Source organism: Perca fluviatilis, chromosome 16 (assembly GCF_010015445.1).
Source record: "Perca fluviatilis chromosome 16, GENO_Pfluv_1.0, whole genome shotgun sequence".
Taxonomy (NCBI): Eukaryota; Metazoa; Chordata; class Actinopteri; order Perciformes; family Percidae; genus Perca; species Perca fluviatilis.
This window is the reverse complement of record NC_053127.1, coordinates 30,028,706-30,047,395: the sequence shown is the minus strand read 5'-3', so window position 1 is coordinate 30,047,395 and position 18,690 is coordinate 30,028,706. Positions and strand designations below refer to the sequence as shown.

At 41.6% G+C, this 18,690-nt stretch overlaps 1 protein-coding gene across 3 annotated transcripts in view; it reads right to left on the bottom strand.

The window, feature by feature from the left end:
* uvrag (UV radiation resistance associated gene) overlaps positions 1-18,690 on the bottom strand; it is a 102,358-nt gene that overhangs the window by 66,295 nt on the left and 17,373 nt on the right. For all 3 annotated transcript variants that reach the window (XR_005636422.1, XM_039777481.1, XM_039777482.1), the window contains 2 exons: positions 11,899-12,004; positions 8,167-8,293 (listed from right to left, as the gene is read on the bottom strand). Coding sequence is in view for 2 of the 3 variants with exons in the window: in XM_039777481.1 (XP_039633415.1) it covers positions 8,167-8,293; positions 11,899-12,004 (233 nt within the window). In the remaining variant the exon portion in view is untranslated. The remainder of the gene's footprint in view (positions 1-8,166; positions 8,294-11,898; positions 12,005-18,690) is intronic.

Sequence of the window (18,690 nt, the reverse complement as noted above, 5' to 3'; positions counted from 1 at the left end):
TGTACAAATAACAACACACACAGCCATCTTCTAACCGTATACAAACTGGGAACTATATTCTCAGAAGGCGAAGCACTGTTACTTCTGCTTCTTGGGCGGAGTGATTTGCTCGCAGCACCTGAGAAGCACTGTGGTGAGAGGAGCAGTGCTTCGCCTTGTCCATTTCCTTTTCTTTTTGGCAGCACCCCTGGCGATAAGTGGTATTTGCAGGTGTGTTTTTGGACCATACTTCCCAGAGATTGGAACAGTGTCACCTGTGTGACGTCAGTCAGCTGGCAGTTGTCTTCTTCTGAGCTTTGAAATTTGTTTCCTTTACTTGGGATATGGTTTCAGGTTTCATCGCTCTTTTCTTTGTTTGTTCGGCCATAGTAACCTTTTACTCACAACTCTAGCAGAGATACGCAAAAAAGAAAAACGAGTCCGTTGAAAAGTGAGTCTTTAAAAAGGAACACACCGGGCCCATTTTAACGATCTTAAGCGCACGCCGTGAAGCGCCTGGCGCAGGTGCGTTTAGGGCGTGTCTAAATCTACTTTTGCTAGTTTGACAGCGGAAAAAAAGGATCCGTGCACTGAGCGCATGGTTCAAAAGGGTTGTACTTAGTGTCTTCATTAATTCATAGGTGTGTTTTGTGGCGTAACGTGCAATAAACCAATCAGAGATCATCTCCTATTCCCTTTAAAAGCCAGGCGCGTTTGGACCTTGGAGCATTGCTGTTATGATGGAGGAGTTGCACCGTAATATTTGTAATCTTCTGCATGTGTGTGTGCTGCTGTGCGTCCCTGTGTGTGTGTAACAAGCATAGTGTGCGCGCGCTGTGCACGAGCCTGGGCGCATTTTACTAATTTGCTGTTAAAATAACAATGAAATGCTGCGCTATTGCCTTTAGACCAGGTTTTTCTTGGTCAATGGCGCGATCACTTCCCGCTGCCTCAAGATAGCAACACGCCCAGAATGCACCTGAACACACCTCCCTGTAAGACCAGCGCGCCCATGGGCGCACAGATGGGTGCAGGTGCATTTGCCATTTAAACGACGCAGGCGCTGGACGGTCATAAAATAGCAAAGACACTTGCGTCGGGCCGGGTGCAAGATAGGGCCCTTTAACTTTAAAGGTCCCATGGCATGAAAATTTCACTTTGAGGTTTTTTAACATTAATATGAGTTCCCCCAGCCTGCCTATGGTCCCCCAGTGGCTAGAAATGGTGATAGGTGTAAACCGAGCCCTGGGTATCCTGCTCTGCCTTTGAGAAAATGAAAGCTCAGATGGGCCGATCTGGAACCTTCTCCTTATGAGGTCATAAGGAGCAAGGTTACCTCCCCTTTCTCTGCTTTGCCCGCCCAGAGAATTTGGCCCACCCATGAGAGAGAGAGACATCATGGCTTTAAAATGAGCAAAGTGGCAGTTGGTCAAGGCCACACCCCCCCCTCCACCTTGCCCCCCCCCCCCTCTCTCCTCCTCAATAGCTTCAGACACAGAAATGGCACATACTAAGGAAAGCTCATTGTGGGACTGGCTCTAGTGGCTGTAATTCTGCACCAAGGCTGAATTTCAGGAAACAGACTTCAGATACAGTATTAGGGGACCACTAAGGTCTATATAAAAAAGACTTCAGATACAGTATTAGGGGACCACTAAGGTCTATCTAAAAGAGACTTCAGATACAGTATTAGGGGACCACTAAGGTCTATATAAAAAGAGACTTCAGATACAGTATTAGGGGACCACTAATGTCTATATAAAAGAGACTTCAGATACAGTATTAGGGGACCACTAAGGCCTATATAAAAGAGACTTCAGATACAGTATTAGGGGACCACTAAGGCCTATATAAAAGAGACTTCAGATACAGTATTAGGGGACCACTAAGGTCTATATAAAAGATACTTCAGATACAGTATTAGGGGACCACTAAGGTCTATATAAAAGAGACTTCAGATACAGTATTAGGGGACCACTAAGGCCTATATAAAAGAGACTTCAGATACAGTATTAGGGGACCACTCAGGTCTATATAAAAGAGACTTCAGATACAGTATTAGGGGACTACTAAGGCCTATATAAAAGAGACTTCAGATACAGTATTAGGGGACCACTCAGGTCTATATAAAAGAGATTTCAGATACAGTATTAGGGGACCACTAAGGCCTATATAAAAGAGACTTCAGATACAGTATTAGGGGACTACTAAGGCCTATATAAAAAGAGACTTCAGATACAGTATTAGGGGACCACTAAGGTCTATATAAAACAGACTTCAGATACAGTATTAGGGGACTACTAAGGCCTATATAAAAGAGACTTCAGATACAGTATTAGGGGACCACTAAGGTCTATATAAAAGAGACTTCAGATACAGTATTAGGGGACCACTAAGGTCTATATAAAACAGACTTCAGATACAGTATTAGGGGACTACTAAGGCCTATATAAAAGAGACTTCAGATACAGTATTAGGGGACTACTAAGGCCTATATAAAAGAGACTTCAGATACAGTATTAGGGGACCACTCAGGTCTATATAAAAGAGATTTCAGATACAGTATTAGGGGACCACTAAAGTCTATATAAAAGCGCACCATGTCATGGGACCTTTAAGGGAACCATATTGTTGGAAAACAACTTGCCTTTGTTTTCAACGTTTTCAGAACAGACTTGTTTTTAAACCAAGGCTCTTTATGCTATTTGAGGGAAAGTTTTGCCTGTGACATGGAGCCTGAGTGGGATGTTGGGGGGGGGGGGGTTTGACAAAAAAAGCAGGAAAAACGCAGAAAGACATCCTGAGTCATTACGCAGAGTGTTGGACTGCAGTATATGTCAACCCTTATCCTCAGTCAAGATGGCAGCCAGCTGAAGGATGTGAATGTAAAGCTGCTGCTAAAAGAGCCCTAATGATGATAGCTTCAATATGAGACCTTTTTCTCTGAGGTGACAAATACCTCCTCACACCATACCTTCAACTAAACTCCATGGTCCAAACGCTGACATTTATTGGTCAGGAGCCCTGGCTCGGTTACAAAGCGTGAGAATAACTACCGTTACGAAGTACAATAAACGCCGTTCACAGGCCTGATTTATGTAATTTGCCCAAGGTGGAAGGAGGGAAATTAGACTGGAGGAAATTGTGACAAGAGTGTGACCCCACCAAAACCAAACCCATTAATCCTGGGGGGAAGGAAAGAAAGACTTTTATTTTTCAGATTCACAGCCGAGGAGAAAGAGAAGAAAAAAAACGGTGGTCATGTCCTCCGTTTTGGATCGTGTGAAAGACATGCAGTGGACTTGTGAGTAGCGCGAGTGTGTGTGCTATACTCAGCGGCCGTTAAACTGAGCTGATGTTTTTCAGTGTTTATTATGCTAACGCTGTCCAGGATGGCAAAGATGGAGCTCATATACGGGAACAAAGACAAACACAGAATAGGCATCAGCAAGCCTGCAGAAACATTCTAATAGTTACTTTACAAAAAGGCGGACGCACAACTTTCATCTGATCTTTATCTGCTAGCTCACATGTGGACACACACACACACACACACACACACACACACACACACACACACACACACACACACACACACACACACACACACACACACACACACACACACACACACACACACACACACACACACACACACACACACACACACACACACACACCTGCAGAACACCAACTGTATGTTTGGGTTTTCTGGGCCAATTGTTGTGAGAGAGGCCAGTTTCCTGGGAATTGCAGGTTGATAAGAGTTCCTTTCTAATGGGCCCTAGGCGTGTGTGTGAGAGATGGGAAGACCACACAGCACCTGGCTGGCCACAGATGACATCCTAAAAGAACGTGACGAAGAATGGAGATTAACAGTCCAATGCGGGAGGCTCTGTGGGGATATATACTGCATAGCAATGTTCTTACACATACTGTTAAACTGTCACTAGAACTTCCAAAGAAACCTGCATCTAATAAGCACTGGAATGTGTGAAAATACAACAAATGGAACACTCGCTTCTAATTGAATCAACATTCCCTTAGCCACCAGCTTGTCTGATGAGTAATCTTTATCAGTCACCATACATATCAGGAACTTGGGTTTCTTTCAACCAAATTGCCTAAAAATAACATGGATGCCATACAATGTTCTTCAGGTAAAATGATCACTTTCATAGAATTTTGGTTTGTTTTATACAATTTTATGGCATTGAAATTCTTTTTATTTTTAAATGGTTTCAAGACAGTATCCTGACTAAACTTTGACAGGTCTGTAATTATCCATCCACATCCTCTGATCTTAACTATTAGTCAAAATAATTCATAATTCAGGAAAAAGCGTCAAAAACGTTGAAAAACACGTGAAAAATGTCGGAAGGAAAAGCAACAAAAAGACGTTGAAAAAAGTGACAAAAACCTCAGAAGAAACGCCAAAAAAAAGCAACAAAAAGCGCTGAAAAAAAGCAAGAAATTAATTTTTTTTGTATAATAAATTAGGTTTATTGCCCATGAATTTTTTAAAAAGCGTAAAAAAACAAACAACGTCGGAAAAAGCGCCAAAAGTTGATGGATGATGGGAAGACAACACAAGGGTTAAGACAATGTGTTGCAATTGAGTGCGAGAACAAAGAAGTCTGAACAGTTAGCTAAAGTAATGTGTAAATGCGTACAAATTGGCTAAAAATGATGAATACATAGAATCCAAATGTAAGCTAACCAAAAGTAACTGATAAATAGCTGAAAGAGTTAAAAGGTAATGAATATGCAATTGCTAAAAGCAATGGCTAAATGGCTGAAATAACTAAATGTTTAGCATCTGCCACAAGTAGTAAAAATGCAGACTTAACCAAATTTACCTAAACATTGACAGTTTATTCGTATGAAAAAATACCGCAACAATTTAGAAATATATTGTAAAAAAAAAAAAAAAGTGTAAAATAATGAGAATAGTGTTAAATAATATCCAGTTTATAATAAAAATCAAATGAAAACAACTGGAACCTGATGGGTGGTGTTGATGAAGGGGTACTTGAGTTCCTCTGATAGGGGTGCGGGGACACTGTACAGCTTAATGAAAAGGCTGGGAAACACTCATCTATATGATTAAATGGGACTACATTTACTTCTTCAAAGGGTGTGAGTAACAGACAAACAAATAGAGTCCCCCCAGGGGAAAGTTCCAAAAGTGAAATTTAAGCTAGAATTGATAAAATCATATGCGTCTCCGAAATGAAAGATGAGATCAGAGGAAACAAACACGTCGTGGTGCCAATCTAAATATAATCAGACACAAGATCAGCTGCTGCATGAAATACTGTAAACACCTGTCTCCGAGAGTATCCTGTCTGGAATTAACGCAGGGCTTTTTCCGATAGTGAAACAAATGAATATGCGCAGGCTGATTAGAAGAGTTAAACATCGAGCTGGAAGTACAGCAGAGCTCAGCAGCATATGGCTTTTAGCTTTTGAGTTATGAGTCTGGAAAAGAAAAAAGAAAAAAAGCTAGCCCTATTCAGCTACAGCATTTCAATTTATCCTAAAATACCTTTCGCCTCTTTAACCAGCTGAAGGATTTTTTCTTCTGTTTCTTAATAAGCACTTGTCCAGTCTGGAAAAAAGCCACCAATGAGCTGCAGAGAAGGAGAGCAGCGAGTTATTTTGGCTGTAGACGAAGTGGTGACAGGTAAAATGGCAGAGGATTAACAGCCTTTTTATTTATTAATTTATTTTAGAATCGCAGCACCAAAAAAAACTTCTCGTCTTTGTGCGTGTGTGTGTGTGTGTGTGTGTGTAGTGTCAGATTACATGCTCATCATTACCAATCCCCCCCCCCCCACACACACCTCAGGTTGGCGGCTTACTGACTTGGCCCTGCCCTTTGGCCAGGAACAGCTGATCTAACTGACCCAGGGTTCCAAAAGAGAGCACCTGGTCCACTCGACACGCCGGTAAAACACCAGTGCTGATGACACCAGAGCCGAGATATATCTAGTCGGTGCATACAGTGCATTTCAAAGAGCCTCACAGGAACAGGTGCAGTCCCCGACATCCAACAATCAGGCTGAACTTCCTTGGTTATTTTTATTCTGATTTGATGGCTACCAGCTGTTTGTTCTCGTTCTACAGTACAAAAGTACTTCTGACGCAGTAAAGCCATCAACAGACTCACTGTTCAATGCAGTATGTGTATGTTGCGGCTACTAAACCTGGGTTTTTTTTATGAGCACCATGGGAAACACATAACTAAATATTAAACAGGGCTAGCTAAAGTTAAGGAAAGGAAGAACTGAAAGTTCATGTGCTGCAGCCGACGAAGAATACACCGATATTACATAATACAAGCTGTGGGTACATGCAATTATTAAAAAAAGTAATTAATGTTAAGTATTAAGAAGGGCTGTCGAAATGAACTAGATAATAACAAGTTAGGGCAAATTCCTTTAAAAGTGCTCATATTGTGCTCATTTTCAGGTTCAAAATTGTATTTTGAGGTTGTACAAGAATAGGTTTACATGGTTTAATTATCAAAAAACACCATATTTTTGTGGTACTGCACATTGCTGCAGCTCCTCTTTTAACCATGTGTGTTGAGCTCTCTGTTTTAGCTACAGAGTGAGACCTTAATGGGTGATTAATCGCATGTCAACTAGGACACTCATGCAATTAATCGCAATTAAATATTTGAACCGATTGACAAGCCCTAGTGCTAAGCATACCTGTGTACACCTGCATAATATGTGTTTGGGTTTATGTGTGTGTGTGTGTGTGTGTGTGTGTGTGTGTGTGTGTGTGTGTGTGTGTGTGTGTGTGTGTGTGTGTGTGTGTGTGTGTGTGTGTGTGTGTACATTTGTCAACCCAAGCTTGACTAACGCTGGCCTATGAACAGTAACAGGCAGCGGTAAAAACCCTCCTCAGAGACTTCGCAGGGTTAACGTAATGACACCACTGCACAAACACTGTTGCTATAGTGGCCTAGCACAGACTGCAAAAACCACAGGAATGGCTCTATATACTGTAACATTATGGGTACATATGCATGCGTGTTGAGTGACTCCAATCCCCTGGCTGGGAGCGTGACAGGGGTTTCCTGTATGTGACAACACTCTCTACTGTACTCCAAAATGAACAGGTAATACAGCACACACACACACACACACACACACACACACACACACACACACACACACACACACACACACACACACACAGTCTACCTGCTGCTGTCAGACAGCACTGAAACCTTGACCGATGGGTTTAAAATTGGACTTTCCTATACAATGAAATCACGGTGAGAGCAACAAAATTGTAAATTTAGGACATATTAAGAACAGCATTTCGATAACTGAATTTATAGTCTTATATGTGCAGTCAGAATCCATCTGCTTTGTAATGAACCCGTCGTATAAACTTGCCTTTTCTATAGCTAGTGACTAAATAACATGGAGAGAACATTTAACCAAAAAACACTGGCAGCATTCATTTGGGGTGGGGTGGGTTACTTGATCTAACTGTAGAGATGTAACTGAGCGTATCACAAAGGGCATAATAAAGAAATGTGCTGAATCTATTTATTGCAATGAGCTACATCGAAAGGGATTTACTATATCTATGTGAATGAAAAATGACAAAACACCACTCTTTTCTTTTTCTTCGTTTTATTATCTCCTAGTAGCTGGAACAGAGCCCTGTAGTAAATCATAAAATGATTGGGGATTTTGGGGGGGGAATTTGCTACATGTGTTTTTATCATTACATTAAGTCTTCTTAGACAAGTGTTTGAGTCACGCGGCACTAAAACAAAATGAGTTGCAGCAGGCCTGATTGATCGTCTCATGTGATACTTATGCGACGCTAAATGCTATTGCTGCAAGTATGTTCATGTAAGCTAGCGATAACTTGGGAGTCAAAACACTCAACATCAATATGCACCCTGTTTACTCCTCAAGGCCGCAAATATGACCTTTACAGACCTAAAACTACTGATAATTATTTAAATGAACCGATTGAACAATAACCTATCATCCTATTGTGTGTGCAAAAGATAAAGGCAATTAAGATCAGCCCATAACCCCTGTCACATCCTCCATTTCACTGAGGAAAAGATAACACTAAAAGTTGTAGCGTGGTGTAAACAGGCACATCAGTCCGAGTGCTGTATGTGCATTGTGCACCCATTGGCGTTACCTTTCTTCTGAAGCTGTGCGTTGTCCTTGTGCCGCAGGTCTATCTCCCTGCCAAGCGCCTTCCTCTGCCGCTGCAGTTCACTGCGCAGCACAGCTATACGCAGCTGCATGCACTCCCGCTCTTTCTTCTGCTCAGAGCAAACCGAAGAGAATGATACGGAGAGAAAACAGAGAAAGAGGATAAAGGTTCATTTTCTTTTCTTTTTTTAAAAAGGTGTGCATTTCATTTCTGCCATTCTTAACCCTTTCAACCTTTATGTATTATAATTTAGACTGATTTAAATCATCTCTTGTAGGAATTTCTTAATGCAGGTTTGTTTGTAATTGGGTGGAAGGGTGGGATATGTTCTGGTTAAATAAAAAAAAAAAAAAAAAAAAAAAAAGGAAAAATATGTATATTCAATCGTACAGTAATTTGTCATTCAATAAAAAAAAAGAAAGAAAGGATGAAGGAAAATATTAAGTATGTGGTCACAGCAGTGTTTAGTATTTATTACCCTTTACTGTATATAGACTAGCTATGTTCCCACGTCACATTGACTTTAGGCACATCTAGAGAGCTAATTATCGCCGGCAATAATCCAGAATCCACTGTCAACAACTAACGGCAAAAAAAATGGTTAAGGACTTTGCATTTCAGAACATGTCACTGAGCCCTGGGATCAGTGTCCCAGGTGAAAAGCGCTTGTAATGAGGTACAACGACAAGCACAAGCAGCACTGCGTCCGTTTGGCACTTTCCTAACCTGAACATTCCGTTTTTGCCCGTCTGTGTTGTCTTTCGGTGACCAGCGTAGAGCGCACCGTACGCAGGTGGAAGAAGAGGAACAAACGCATTCGAATGAGGCAGCGCAAAGCCAGTTGTTGGTATTTTGGTGGAAACAGGGCCTAAGATGTTGCGCTGAAAAAAGACGCCTCAGTAGGTCAGTCAGTATGATGGTACGAAAGTAAATACCCTAAGCAAATGCTTGGCAATAACAGAATAATGCTTAAAATATAAATAAACCATTTTAATGAAAGCACTCTCCAAAGAGTAGATACATTGAAATCAGCTTAAGAAAACTTGTGGTTGTGGTAAAAGCAGCAACACCTTATTTTGTATTGCCTTGAGATGGGTATGTTTGTTTCTGTTGTCTCACCAGTTGTCTGTATTTTTTTTGTATAGTGGCACTGAGATCCCCCCCCCCCCGGAGGATTAATAAAATATGTTGCATCGTTTCAGATCAGATTGTATTTATCCTTAAATCAATAGGAGTAATTCTCACAGATTCTTTTATCCATAGCTGATTCTTACTGCTACAAGACACAGAGAACCATGGCACACGCAAACTTGTGGACGTACGGCACACAAACCCGAGTGAGAGACCACAATAAAGCCATCAACTCCAGATGAGTGCATGTCTTAGGTCCACATCTTTTGGCTGGTGTCTCTCTCACCACATGCCCCCGACCAGCAGCAGCATCACAGTGCAGTCATTCGTCAACATCTTTCTCTCTCTATAGGGTGTCTCTTCATCAGGGTTCATGTCTCTATTTGGTAAAAAAATCTCTATTTGGTAAAGGGGGGTGGGGGGGGCTGCAGGGGGGCTAACCATTAAATGAGGAACAGCACCAGGGATTCATGGTCTGATGGATGTGGATGTGGCATATAGTAGAGGAGGGGGAGAGACTGGAGGTCAACAGAAAAAAAAATTAAAATAAAAAATAATAATAATTTGGGATGAATAAATGCAAAGAGAGATTTAAGAGGCGACGTCTAGACAATGTGTGGATGATGACAAATAAATGTACATGGAGATTTAACAGAGAATGACATGGATAAGGAAGAGTTGGGAGGGAGGGAGGGAGGGAGGGAGGGAGGGAGGGAGGGAGGGAGAGAGCTTGCTGGCAGGATAACAGAGATTCAGCCTTGTTATTCACCCTGTAGTTTGTGAGCAGGGACCATGGCACCACACACACACATACTGCACACGTCGATAGTGATCGTGGCCTGGATCAGAGGAAACAAAGACATGCTCCTTCTTGAAGACTTCTGAGGGATTGGTAGCGAAAACAGAGAGTGGTATCTGTCACAGAGAGGGAGAGAAGACTGATAGAGCCTCCATCTCTCCTATGTGTCGCTCTCTGATGCTCGCATGTTAACCGCCACCGGCTTTGGCACGAACCATGAGCCTCCTACACTTTCACTGAGCGACATAGTTGGCAAGTGGGTCAAAGCTATGTCAGTGTGTGTGTGTGTGTGTGTGTGTGTGTGTGTGTGTGTGTGTGTGTGTGAGAGAGAGACTGCAACAGACGACGAGGGCCCGTCTGACTCCTACTGAACATCAAACAGCAGAGAGTCAGCTGAGTAAATAAGCAGCAGGCATGGGGGGGGGCATGATATAACCCAGCAGATTAATGGCAGAGTGTGGGTGAGAGGGTGAAAGGGCCATGCGCTGGGGTTGGTGGCCTCCACTCTGTCCCCCCTTTGATCCACGCTCACTATGACGCGCACAGAAGGAGAGCACTGAGCTCTCCTAAAGGCAAAGAGGGAAACCCTTAGGAGAGCCACACAATGCTCCACTCACTCTCGCCGGGTTCTTTTAATGGAAAGGTAGAGGACGAGGATTATGTGATTTATTAGCTCACGTGAGCTCTGAAAAGGGGTTTTAAGGAATGTTTCACTGTGGGGGAAATATCAGAGACAAGTTTTTGAAAGGGATCCTTTGTGGCAAAAGAATGGAGCCTCAATGTTTTTTGCGGGAAGGCTTGAAAAGGCTATGGCGGAGCTACTTTAATAGACGGGGTGAAAGGTCTGGGAAAGGGAACAAAAAAAATATATCAAAAGCCGATGAGAGCATGATGGAAAGCAACAGCTGTAACAGCTGTCTAAAGGAGGCACTCTAAAAAGGCACTCAAAGCCTTTAAATGTGGTATATTGGTGAAAATACACATACACGGCACACGCTCACGTCAATATAAAAAAAACGCAACAAATATCCCAGCTGCGCTTTTTTCCAAAGGTATGTCTACCTGGAGGATAAAAACACCAACGTGTCACCGCCCCCCGGGGGCTTTTAGAACAGCAGAAGGCACGGGATGTTTTTAGAAGTGAATGTTTACAATAAACACAATGTCAAACCTGGGATCAGCGCTCCGTTTTCACAGCTGTGTGGCTGCCAATTCCAAAAATGTTAAATATGCTTTCTTGCTTTTGCTGTGGATCCTAGTCGAGGATATGACAGGAGGTGGAAACATAAACAGTGGATTTTTGGTCAAAGTGTTCATCCTTTTGGCAGGCAGGATATTGCTCTCTCCACTTTTCAGTTTAGCTATCGCAACAAAGAGATAGCTGCCCAAACGGTATAATTACATCTAACATTACTTTACAGTTACACCTGGGGATTTGGGTTATGAAAGCTCTTTAATCTCACTGCTCTTAAGTATTTAACACAGTATAGTCTGCTGATGTTTGTTGTTAGTGTAGAAACCAATGGGCCTATCACAGTAATAACTGCTCCCTGGGCGAACGTTGTTTGAAAACGTCAAATCTCAAATTGCACGTCATCTTTATACATTTTCTCATAAAATAAAACAAATACCCACCCTATTTGTTTTTAATATTTCTAAAATCGCATGAGCCGAAACAACAAAGCCGACTGCTACTGAAAATGAGCAAATGAGCGGTCTAAACACTGCCGCTGATTTAAAGGCTGCTGAGGACTTGGAATCTGCTGATGGGTGGCAGTGCTCACCCGCTCTGTGCAGGTTGCCGTCGTCCTCAGCTTTTCCTCGATCTCCTTCCCGATCTTCTGCACCGTCACTTGGGTCTGCTTGATGGCTCTCTGGGCTGTGTGAAGTCTGCAGTGGGAGGAGAACACAAAGTCACCAATCCAGATCATTGTTTAAACCACACAACAACAACCGCGTGCTAAAACTGTATTTCCAAGAGGCCACTAAATTGACTGGCTGCGTCATTGTTATGACACCAGCAATTTATTTCATTTCGCTTGGAAGTGTAATACGTGACTGTTTGGAGGCCATCCTAAGACGGTCTCCATGTGAAAGAGTCATTGTGCAGCGTGTTTGTTATCCCTCCTTGTTCCTTTTTCTGATTTACTGGGGGCTGGTCTTCATTGTTTCTGTCCCGACTGCCGAGTCTCATAAACTGTAGAAGCTAATGGCGAATTTTGACATTAAACAGAAAGGACAAAAAAACAATATTGAGAACGTTCCTAATAATACAAGTTTACAGTTCATTTGACCAGACGTCTTAAAATACCACAAACCACAAATATCACAACAAAAGTTTAATCACTAGTATTTTCTAATAATCTAACCACAACGGGAGATCAAACGTTGCTCGGTAGACCTGAACCCATCAGTCCCAGGAAAAGAAGACAACCATCAAAAGGCCACGTCATAAACTACAACCACAGAGATGGAGGCCTAATTCCAAATGCCATGTCACTGTCATTATTGAAATAGGAAACCGCAACATCAGGACACAAATGACAAGCCAGCGCATTATTTAGACCATCAATCACAGGGGCAATAGACTTCCAAGGATGTTTTTCTTCAAGTCCGGAGCCCATACAAAGACAAAGAAATGCCCCTCAACACAACCCGAGGGACTCCAACAACACAGCTACAGACACCAATCCCACATGGTGGGAATGAGTTCCAGAGGACAGACAAAAGTTGGAAACTGGCCAATAAGCATTCACACTGTCAGAGTGGTGTTAGATCATCCACTTCTTGCTAAATGTTTCAATGCCAGCTGTGTACCATGAGGGTTGGGTTTAGGGTTCGGTACCGAAACTCGGTGCTAATGCGGCACCGGTGCCTAAATGACCGGTATCTACCAGACCGAATTGCAACGCAGATTTCAGAGCCTCATTTCGGTGCCAATTAAATGCCTTCTGCGCTGCTCTCGGATGCTCTGAAACAGACGTTAAAAGCAACAGGAGCATCGCTGCACGTGGCGCTAGTTAACACTTCCCTAATACTGTATCTGAATTTTTTAAAATTTTGCCCCTTATATTTTTTTAATTTTTTTTTATTTTTGTTTTTCCTTTATTTTTTTTTTTTTTTTTTTTTTTTAATTTTGTTTTTCCTTTTATTTTTTTTTTTTTTTTTTTTTTTTTTTTTTTGTTTTTTTTTTTTTTTTTTTTTTTTTTTTTTTTTTTTTTTTTTTTTTTTTTTTTTTTTTTTATTTTTTTTTTTTTTTTTTTTTTTTTTTTTTTTTTTTTTTTTTTTTTTTTTTTTTTTTTTTTTTTTTTTTTTTTTTATTTTTTTTTTTTTTTTTTTTTTTTTTTTTTTTTTTTTTTTTTTTTTTTTTTTTATTTTTTTTTTTTTTTTTTTTTTTTTTTTTTTTTTTTTTCTGTCTTTATATAGACCTTAGTGGTCCCCTAATACTGTATCTGAAGTCTCTTTTATATGGACCTTAGTGGTGCCCTAATACTGTATCTGAAGTCTCTTTTATGTAGGCCTTAGTGGTCCCCTAATACTGTATCTGAAGTCTCTCTTTTATATAGGCCTTAGTGGTCTCCTAATACTGTATCTGAAGTTCTCTTTTATATAGGCCTTAGTGGTCCCCTAATACTGTATCTGAAGTCTCTTTTATATAGACCTTAGTGATCCCCTAATACTGTATCTGAAGTCTCTTTTATATAGACCTTAGTGGTCCCCTAATACTGTATCTGAAGTCTCTTTTATATAGACCTTACTGGTCCCCTAATACTGTATCGGAAGTCTCTTTTATATAGACCTTACTGGTCCCCTAATACTGTATCTGAAGTCTCTTTTATATAGGCCTTAGTGGTCCCCTAATACTGTATCTGAAGTCTCTTTTATATAGACCTTAGTGGTCCCCTAATACTGTATCTGAAGTCTCTTTTATATAGACCTTAGTGGTCCCCTAATACTGTATCTGAAGTCTCTTTTATATAGACCTTAGTGGTCCCCTAATACTGTATCTGAAGTCTCTTTTATATAGACCTTAGTGGTCCCCTAATACTGTATCTGAAGTCTGTTTCCTGAAATTCAGCCTTGGTGCAGAATTACAGCCACTAGAGCCAGTCCCACAATGAGCTTTCCTTAGGATGTGCCATTTCTGTGTCTGTAGCTATTGAGGAGGAGAGAGGGGGGGCAAGGTGGAGGGTGGGGGTGTGGCCTTGACCAACTGCCACTTTGCTCGTTTGAAAGCCATGATGTCTCTCTCTCATGGGTGGGCCAAATTCTCTGGGCGGGCAAAGCAGAGAAAGGGGAGGTAACCTTGCTCCTTATGACCTCATAAGGAGGAGATTCCAGATCGGCCCATCTGAGCTTTCATTTTCTCAAATGCAGAGCAGGATACCCAGGGCTCGGTTTACACCTATCACCATTTCTAGCCACTGGGGGACCATAGGCAGGCTGGGGGAACTCATATTAATGTTAAAAAACCTCAAAGTGAAATTGTCATGCCATGGGACCTAATTAAGTATCGGTTCAGGCACCGTTTAGGCACCAGCACTTACTTTCTTGAGGCTCAACTATCTGCGCCCAAAATAAAGATCTTCTTAAGCTCTTCTTCTTAGCAGGTTTCTTTCTCTCCAAGCCCCAGCCCTGTGGTCTGGGTCATAAAGGTGATGTGAATAGGGCTTTCCTTAGGTATGCACTTGCTTCGAGTCTTCAAGAAATTGCCTCTTGAGTGGGTTTAGCGAAAGAGGCTCGGTTTAACAGGCTTCCAGTTTTCTTGGGGCCATTTTACAAATCCTATGGGGGCTTTTTTGTTATGAAACTCACAATTACCTCTGGATAGGATTGCCTCTTCCTGGCAACCAACGCAGGAAAGAAATGTTTCTATGAGGACGTAAATAACGCATGAACATCGTTGCATAGTTTCTGCCCACAGTTTTTAATCTGTCTCAGGTGACAGCGATAGCAGTTGGAGATAGTCCTTTGGAGCATCAGGGCACATCTGTTTTGACAGCTTCATCAGTTTAGGTGATTACGGATATGGCATTTTCCCCTCGCTGAGAATAGTTATCTCCGCTCTCCTTTTCACGCATGTCTGCCCCCTTATCGTTCCCTGAGTCTAGGCCTAACACCTGCCCATCAGGCTCTGTCACACAACCTATGGACCAGGAGGAGGCTGCGGCAAGGGGGGGGGGCGGGAGGGAGGGTGTCGCACCATACACCCGCATTGGCAGCAGTTGAATGGCTGGGCAACTGTCCAGAAAAGGCCTTCTCACGAGCCATGACAACTTTCCTTTTCCGAGGCATGAGAGGTAACTTACAACTGTGCCGCGGGGGATTTGCAGGAAGTTATGACTGAGCCTGTGCACTCAACCCTTCATATAGATAAACATCAGAAAAACAATAACATGTTCTCCTTTGACTGAGGCACTACACCCTGCAGGGGTGTCAGATGAAACTTGTGCTTTTGAAACGTCAAAGATGTGTTGATAAACAGAAAGCATCTTGTAGAATTCTTTTTTAACACAGGGGCTTTGAGGTATAGCAAAAAATATATAACGCTACAATGCTAAATGTTACGATTTACAATCAAGTAAATGAAAACGGATCCAACGGATGACCTTTCGGTGCAGCTGGAGGGCAGCAGACCTGGCAGCCTCTCTGAGCCAGGTCTCCTGTTTTCTGTTCATTTACCTTTACTGATTATCCTGAAATAAATATTTGCCGTGGTTTACACGCCGTGTTGTGGGATCTGCAATTTTGCAATCACGGCTGGGAAGGAATCAGCAAATGCAGATGTGTCATCTGGCTCACAGAGCTAAGCTGGAGGAAGACCTGGGATGTGAAGAAGACACTGGGGAGTACTCGGTTGTTCTACTGAGAGAAACTGGGGGAGGAACATCAGGTAGGCCTCATGTAGCACTAGGCCTGGGTAACAAACTTCCATACTTTTTAGGCACTGACCGAATTTCCTCCGTAGTATCGCGTATCGAAAAATGCCTCGTCATTCATTACCAAATTTCAATACCTAAAGAGTCAGTGAGCCGATAAGCGTGCTTGTAACAAGGTCTGTGATTGGCTGTCTAACGTTACACGTTGTAGATGCATGCAGGAAAACTCTACGTTACAGAGACAGAGCTCTGTGTGTGTGTGTGTGTGTGTGTGTGTGTGTGTGTGTGTGTGTGTGTGTGTGTGTGTGTTTTGAGTGGCTTGACTACAGTATGCATCACATAGGTGTAAGGGAGCTGAGAAAAAAATTTAAAATAAATATGTACTGTAATGTTGTAAATTTCTTTTTGTTAAAATGGTAGTAAAGTGTAGTTTAGGAACCGGCATTGAACAGGCGGGATCTAATCTAGCAAACCAGCCAATAATGCAAACACTGTCCACAAAAATCTCCAATCAAATTTAGGTGAATCAACCAACAGGTTCAAACTCAGCAGACAGATACAGTGGCTGCTTCCCTTTAACAAAGCAGGTTTTAAAACCTGCAGTGGTGCTCATAAGTTTATGAACCCATGCTAAAGATGACTAAAAAGAGGAATAAAAAAAAAAAAAAAATCATCTTTTGGAAATTGATCTTAATGCCTTAATTAAAAAAGGACACCAATTTTCTTTGTGAATGAATAATTTATCGTAAATAAATAAAATGTTCTTCCTTAAAATTCAGGGGGCATAAGTCAGAACACCCCTATGTTAAATTCCCATAGAGGCAGGCAGATTTTTATTTTTTTTCACCATACCTAGAGATTAGCATGGTTTTATTTCAGTTAGCATAATAGATGGTTTGATTTGCATAGAGAGATGATTTTATGGAAAGTAGCCCATGCCAATCTCTAGGTATGGTGAAGGGTATGTGATGATGTGGGGGGGCTATTTTAATTCCAAAGGCCAAGGGAACTTTATCAGGATGCATAGTATCCTGGATCCATGAAATAACTGGCCTTTAATAATAAAAATGCCTCTATGGGAATTTAACATAGGGGTGTACTCACTTATGCTCCCTGTATTTTAAGGAACATTTATTTACGATACATTATTCATTCACAAAGAAAATTGGTGTCATTAAAAGGGTGGATTTTTCCTCATTTCTTTAATTAAGGCATTAAGATCAATATCCAAAAGATGTTTTTTTTTTTATTCCTCTTTTTCGTCAACTTTAGCAGGGGTTCATAAACTTATGAGCACTACTGTACGTGTGCCCAATGCACTTGTCAAACAAACCTGGGTCAGCGGAAACAAGCCCAAGGACTAATGACTGTACTGGATTCATTTCCAGCAACAATGTTTCAAAGCCCACAGGGTGACCAGGGCAGCCGATTAAGCATATCCAAACAAGCTTGGGGACGTTTTGTGACAACAAATTGAGGATAATGTCCCTCTATCGCTGCCGCGGACAAAACAGACAAGCGCCACAGTGGGAAAAACACAACAAACTAAACTTCTACATTCCGCCTTTATCTCACAGCCAAAGAATGTCAACACATTTAACCACTTGTTATTCGCCTCCCTTCACTATTGTCTCCAATTTCATGGAATGGGAGATAAGATTGCCGGAGTTGCTTTAGCCAGCATGCATAATGCACTCCTACTCCTACAGGCCGATGTTTTCTGTGGGGATCTGCTGAGTTGCTATAAGCCGTGTTTACATGACAACTACAACAGAGATGCAAAGACACCAAAGAGATGGTGAGAAAAAGATATGTATAGTCCTAAAGGGTCAGAAAGGGGTCACACATTGCATAGAATTATAGAAGTTTGCTAACTCAGTCATGAGCATTAGCTCCTTGCCATGGTCTTACACTAAAAATCTCAAACCGTTAGTCACGGTTACTTACGCTGTCTGGTGGAGGGAGCCAAATAATACACAGTGAAAAAGCTTTAAAGCTATAGTGCATAGTTTCTGTCCCCCCCCCCCCTATGAGGTAATTATCTTCACTTGAATGTATCGGATGTTCATTAATATAAAAAAAGTTACGCACTAAAGTTTAATGTACAAAAGTCTCACATAGATTTCTATCAGTCAACACCTACTGTCTTTTGTTTGGGAAGCCTGAATTTCCGAGGTGGGAGTAAACTCAGTAAGCTCAGATAACAACAGACAAGGCAAGCCCTACAGAAGCCGTAACGTTGGAGAGAGTGAGAGAAAAATAACAGGTAGGAAAAAGAAGAAAAAAAATGTCCTCCACATCAATAACAAAACAAGCGAGATTAGGCAGGTAGGGAGAATGGAAGGCAGACAGAATGTCATCTCCGATTGTAGAAAATGTGTAAAAAATATATATATCCTGTTTATATATTGGAAAGTGGACAGTGGGGAAAATATAAGAAGGGGTGTTGCAGGCCCACTGCTTAAACTGAAAATAAAAAAAAAAAACTTAAACCTCCTCTTAAATTCTGTTTTAAGGGTTGCTTTGATTGTGCACCACTCCAGAGGCGTGAAATGAGAAAAAAAAATAAAAGCATCCCCGTCCATTTCCACATGATGATTTAAAGCTCAGGCAGTCAGTAGTCTGGTTGGTGCTGGTTCTGACCCCAGGGTCAGCCGTTGCCTCCAGTCCAGCTGCCTGGTTAACGCAGGACCACAA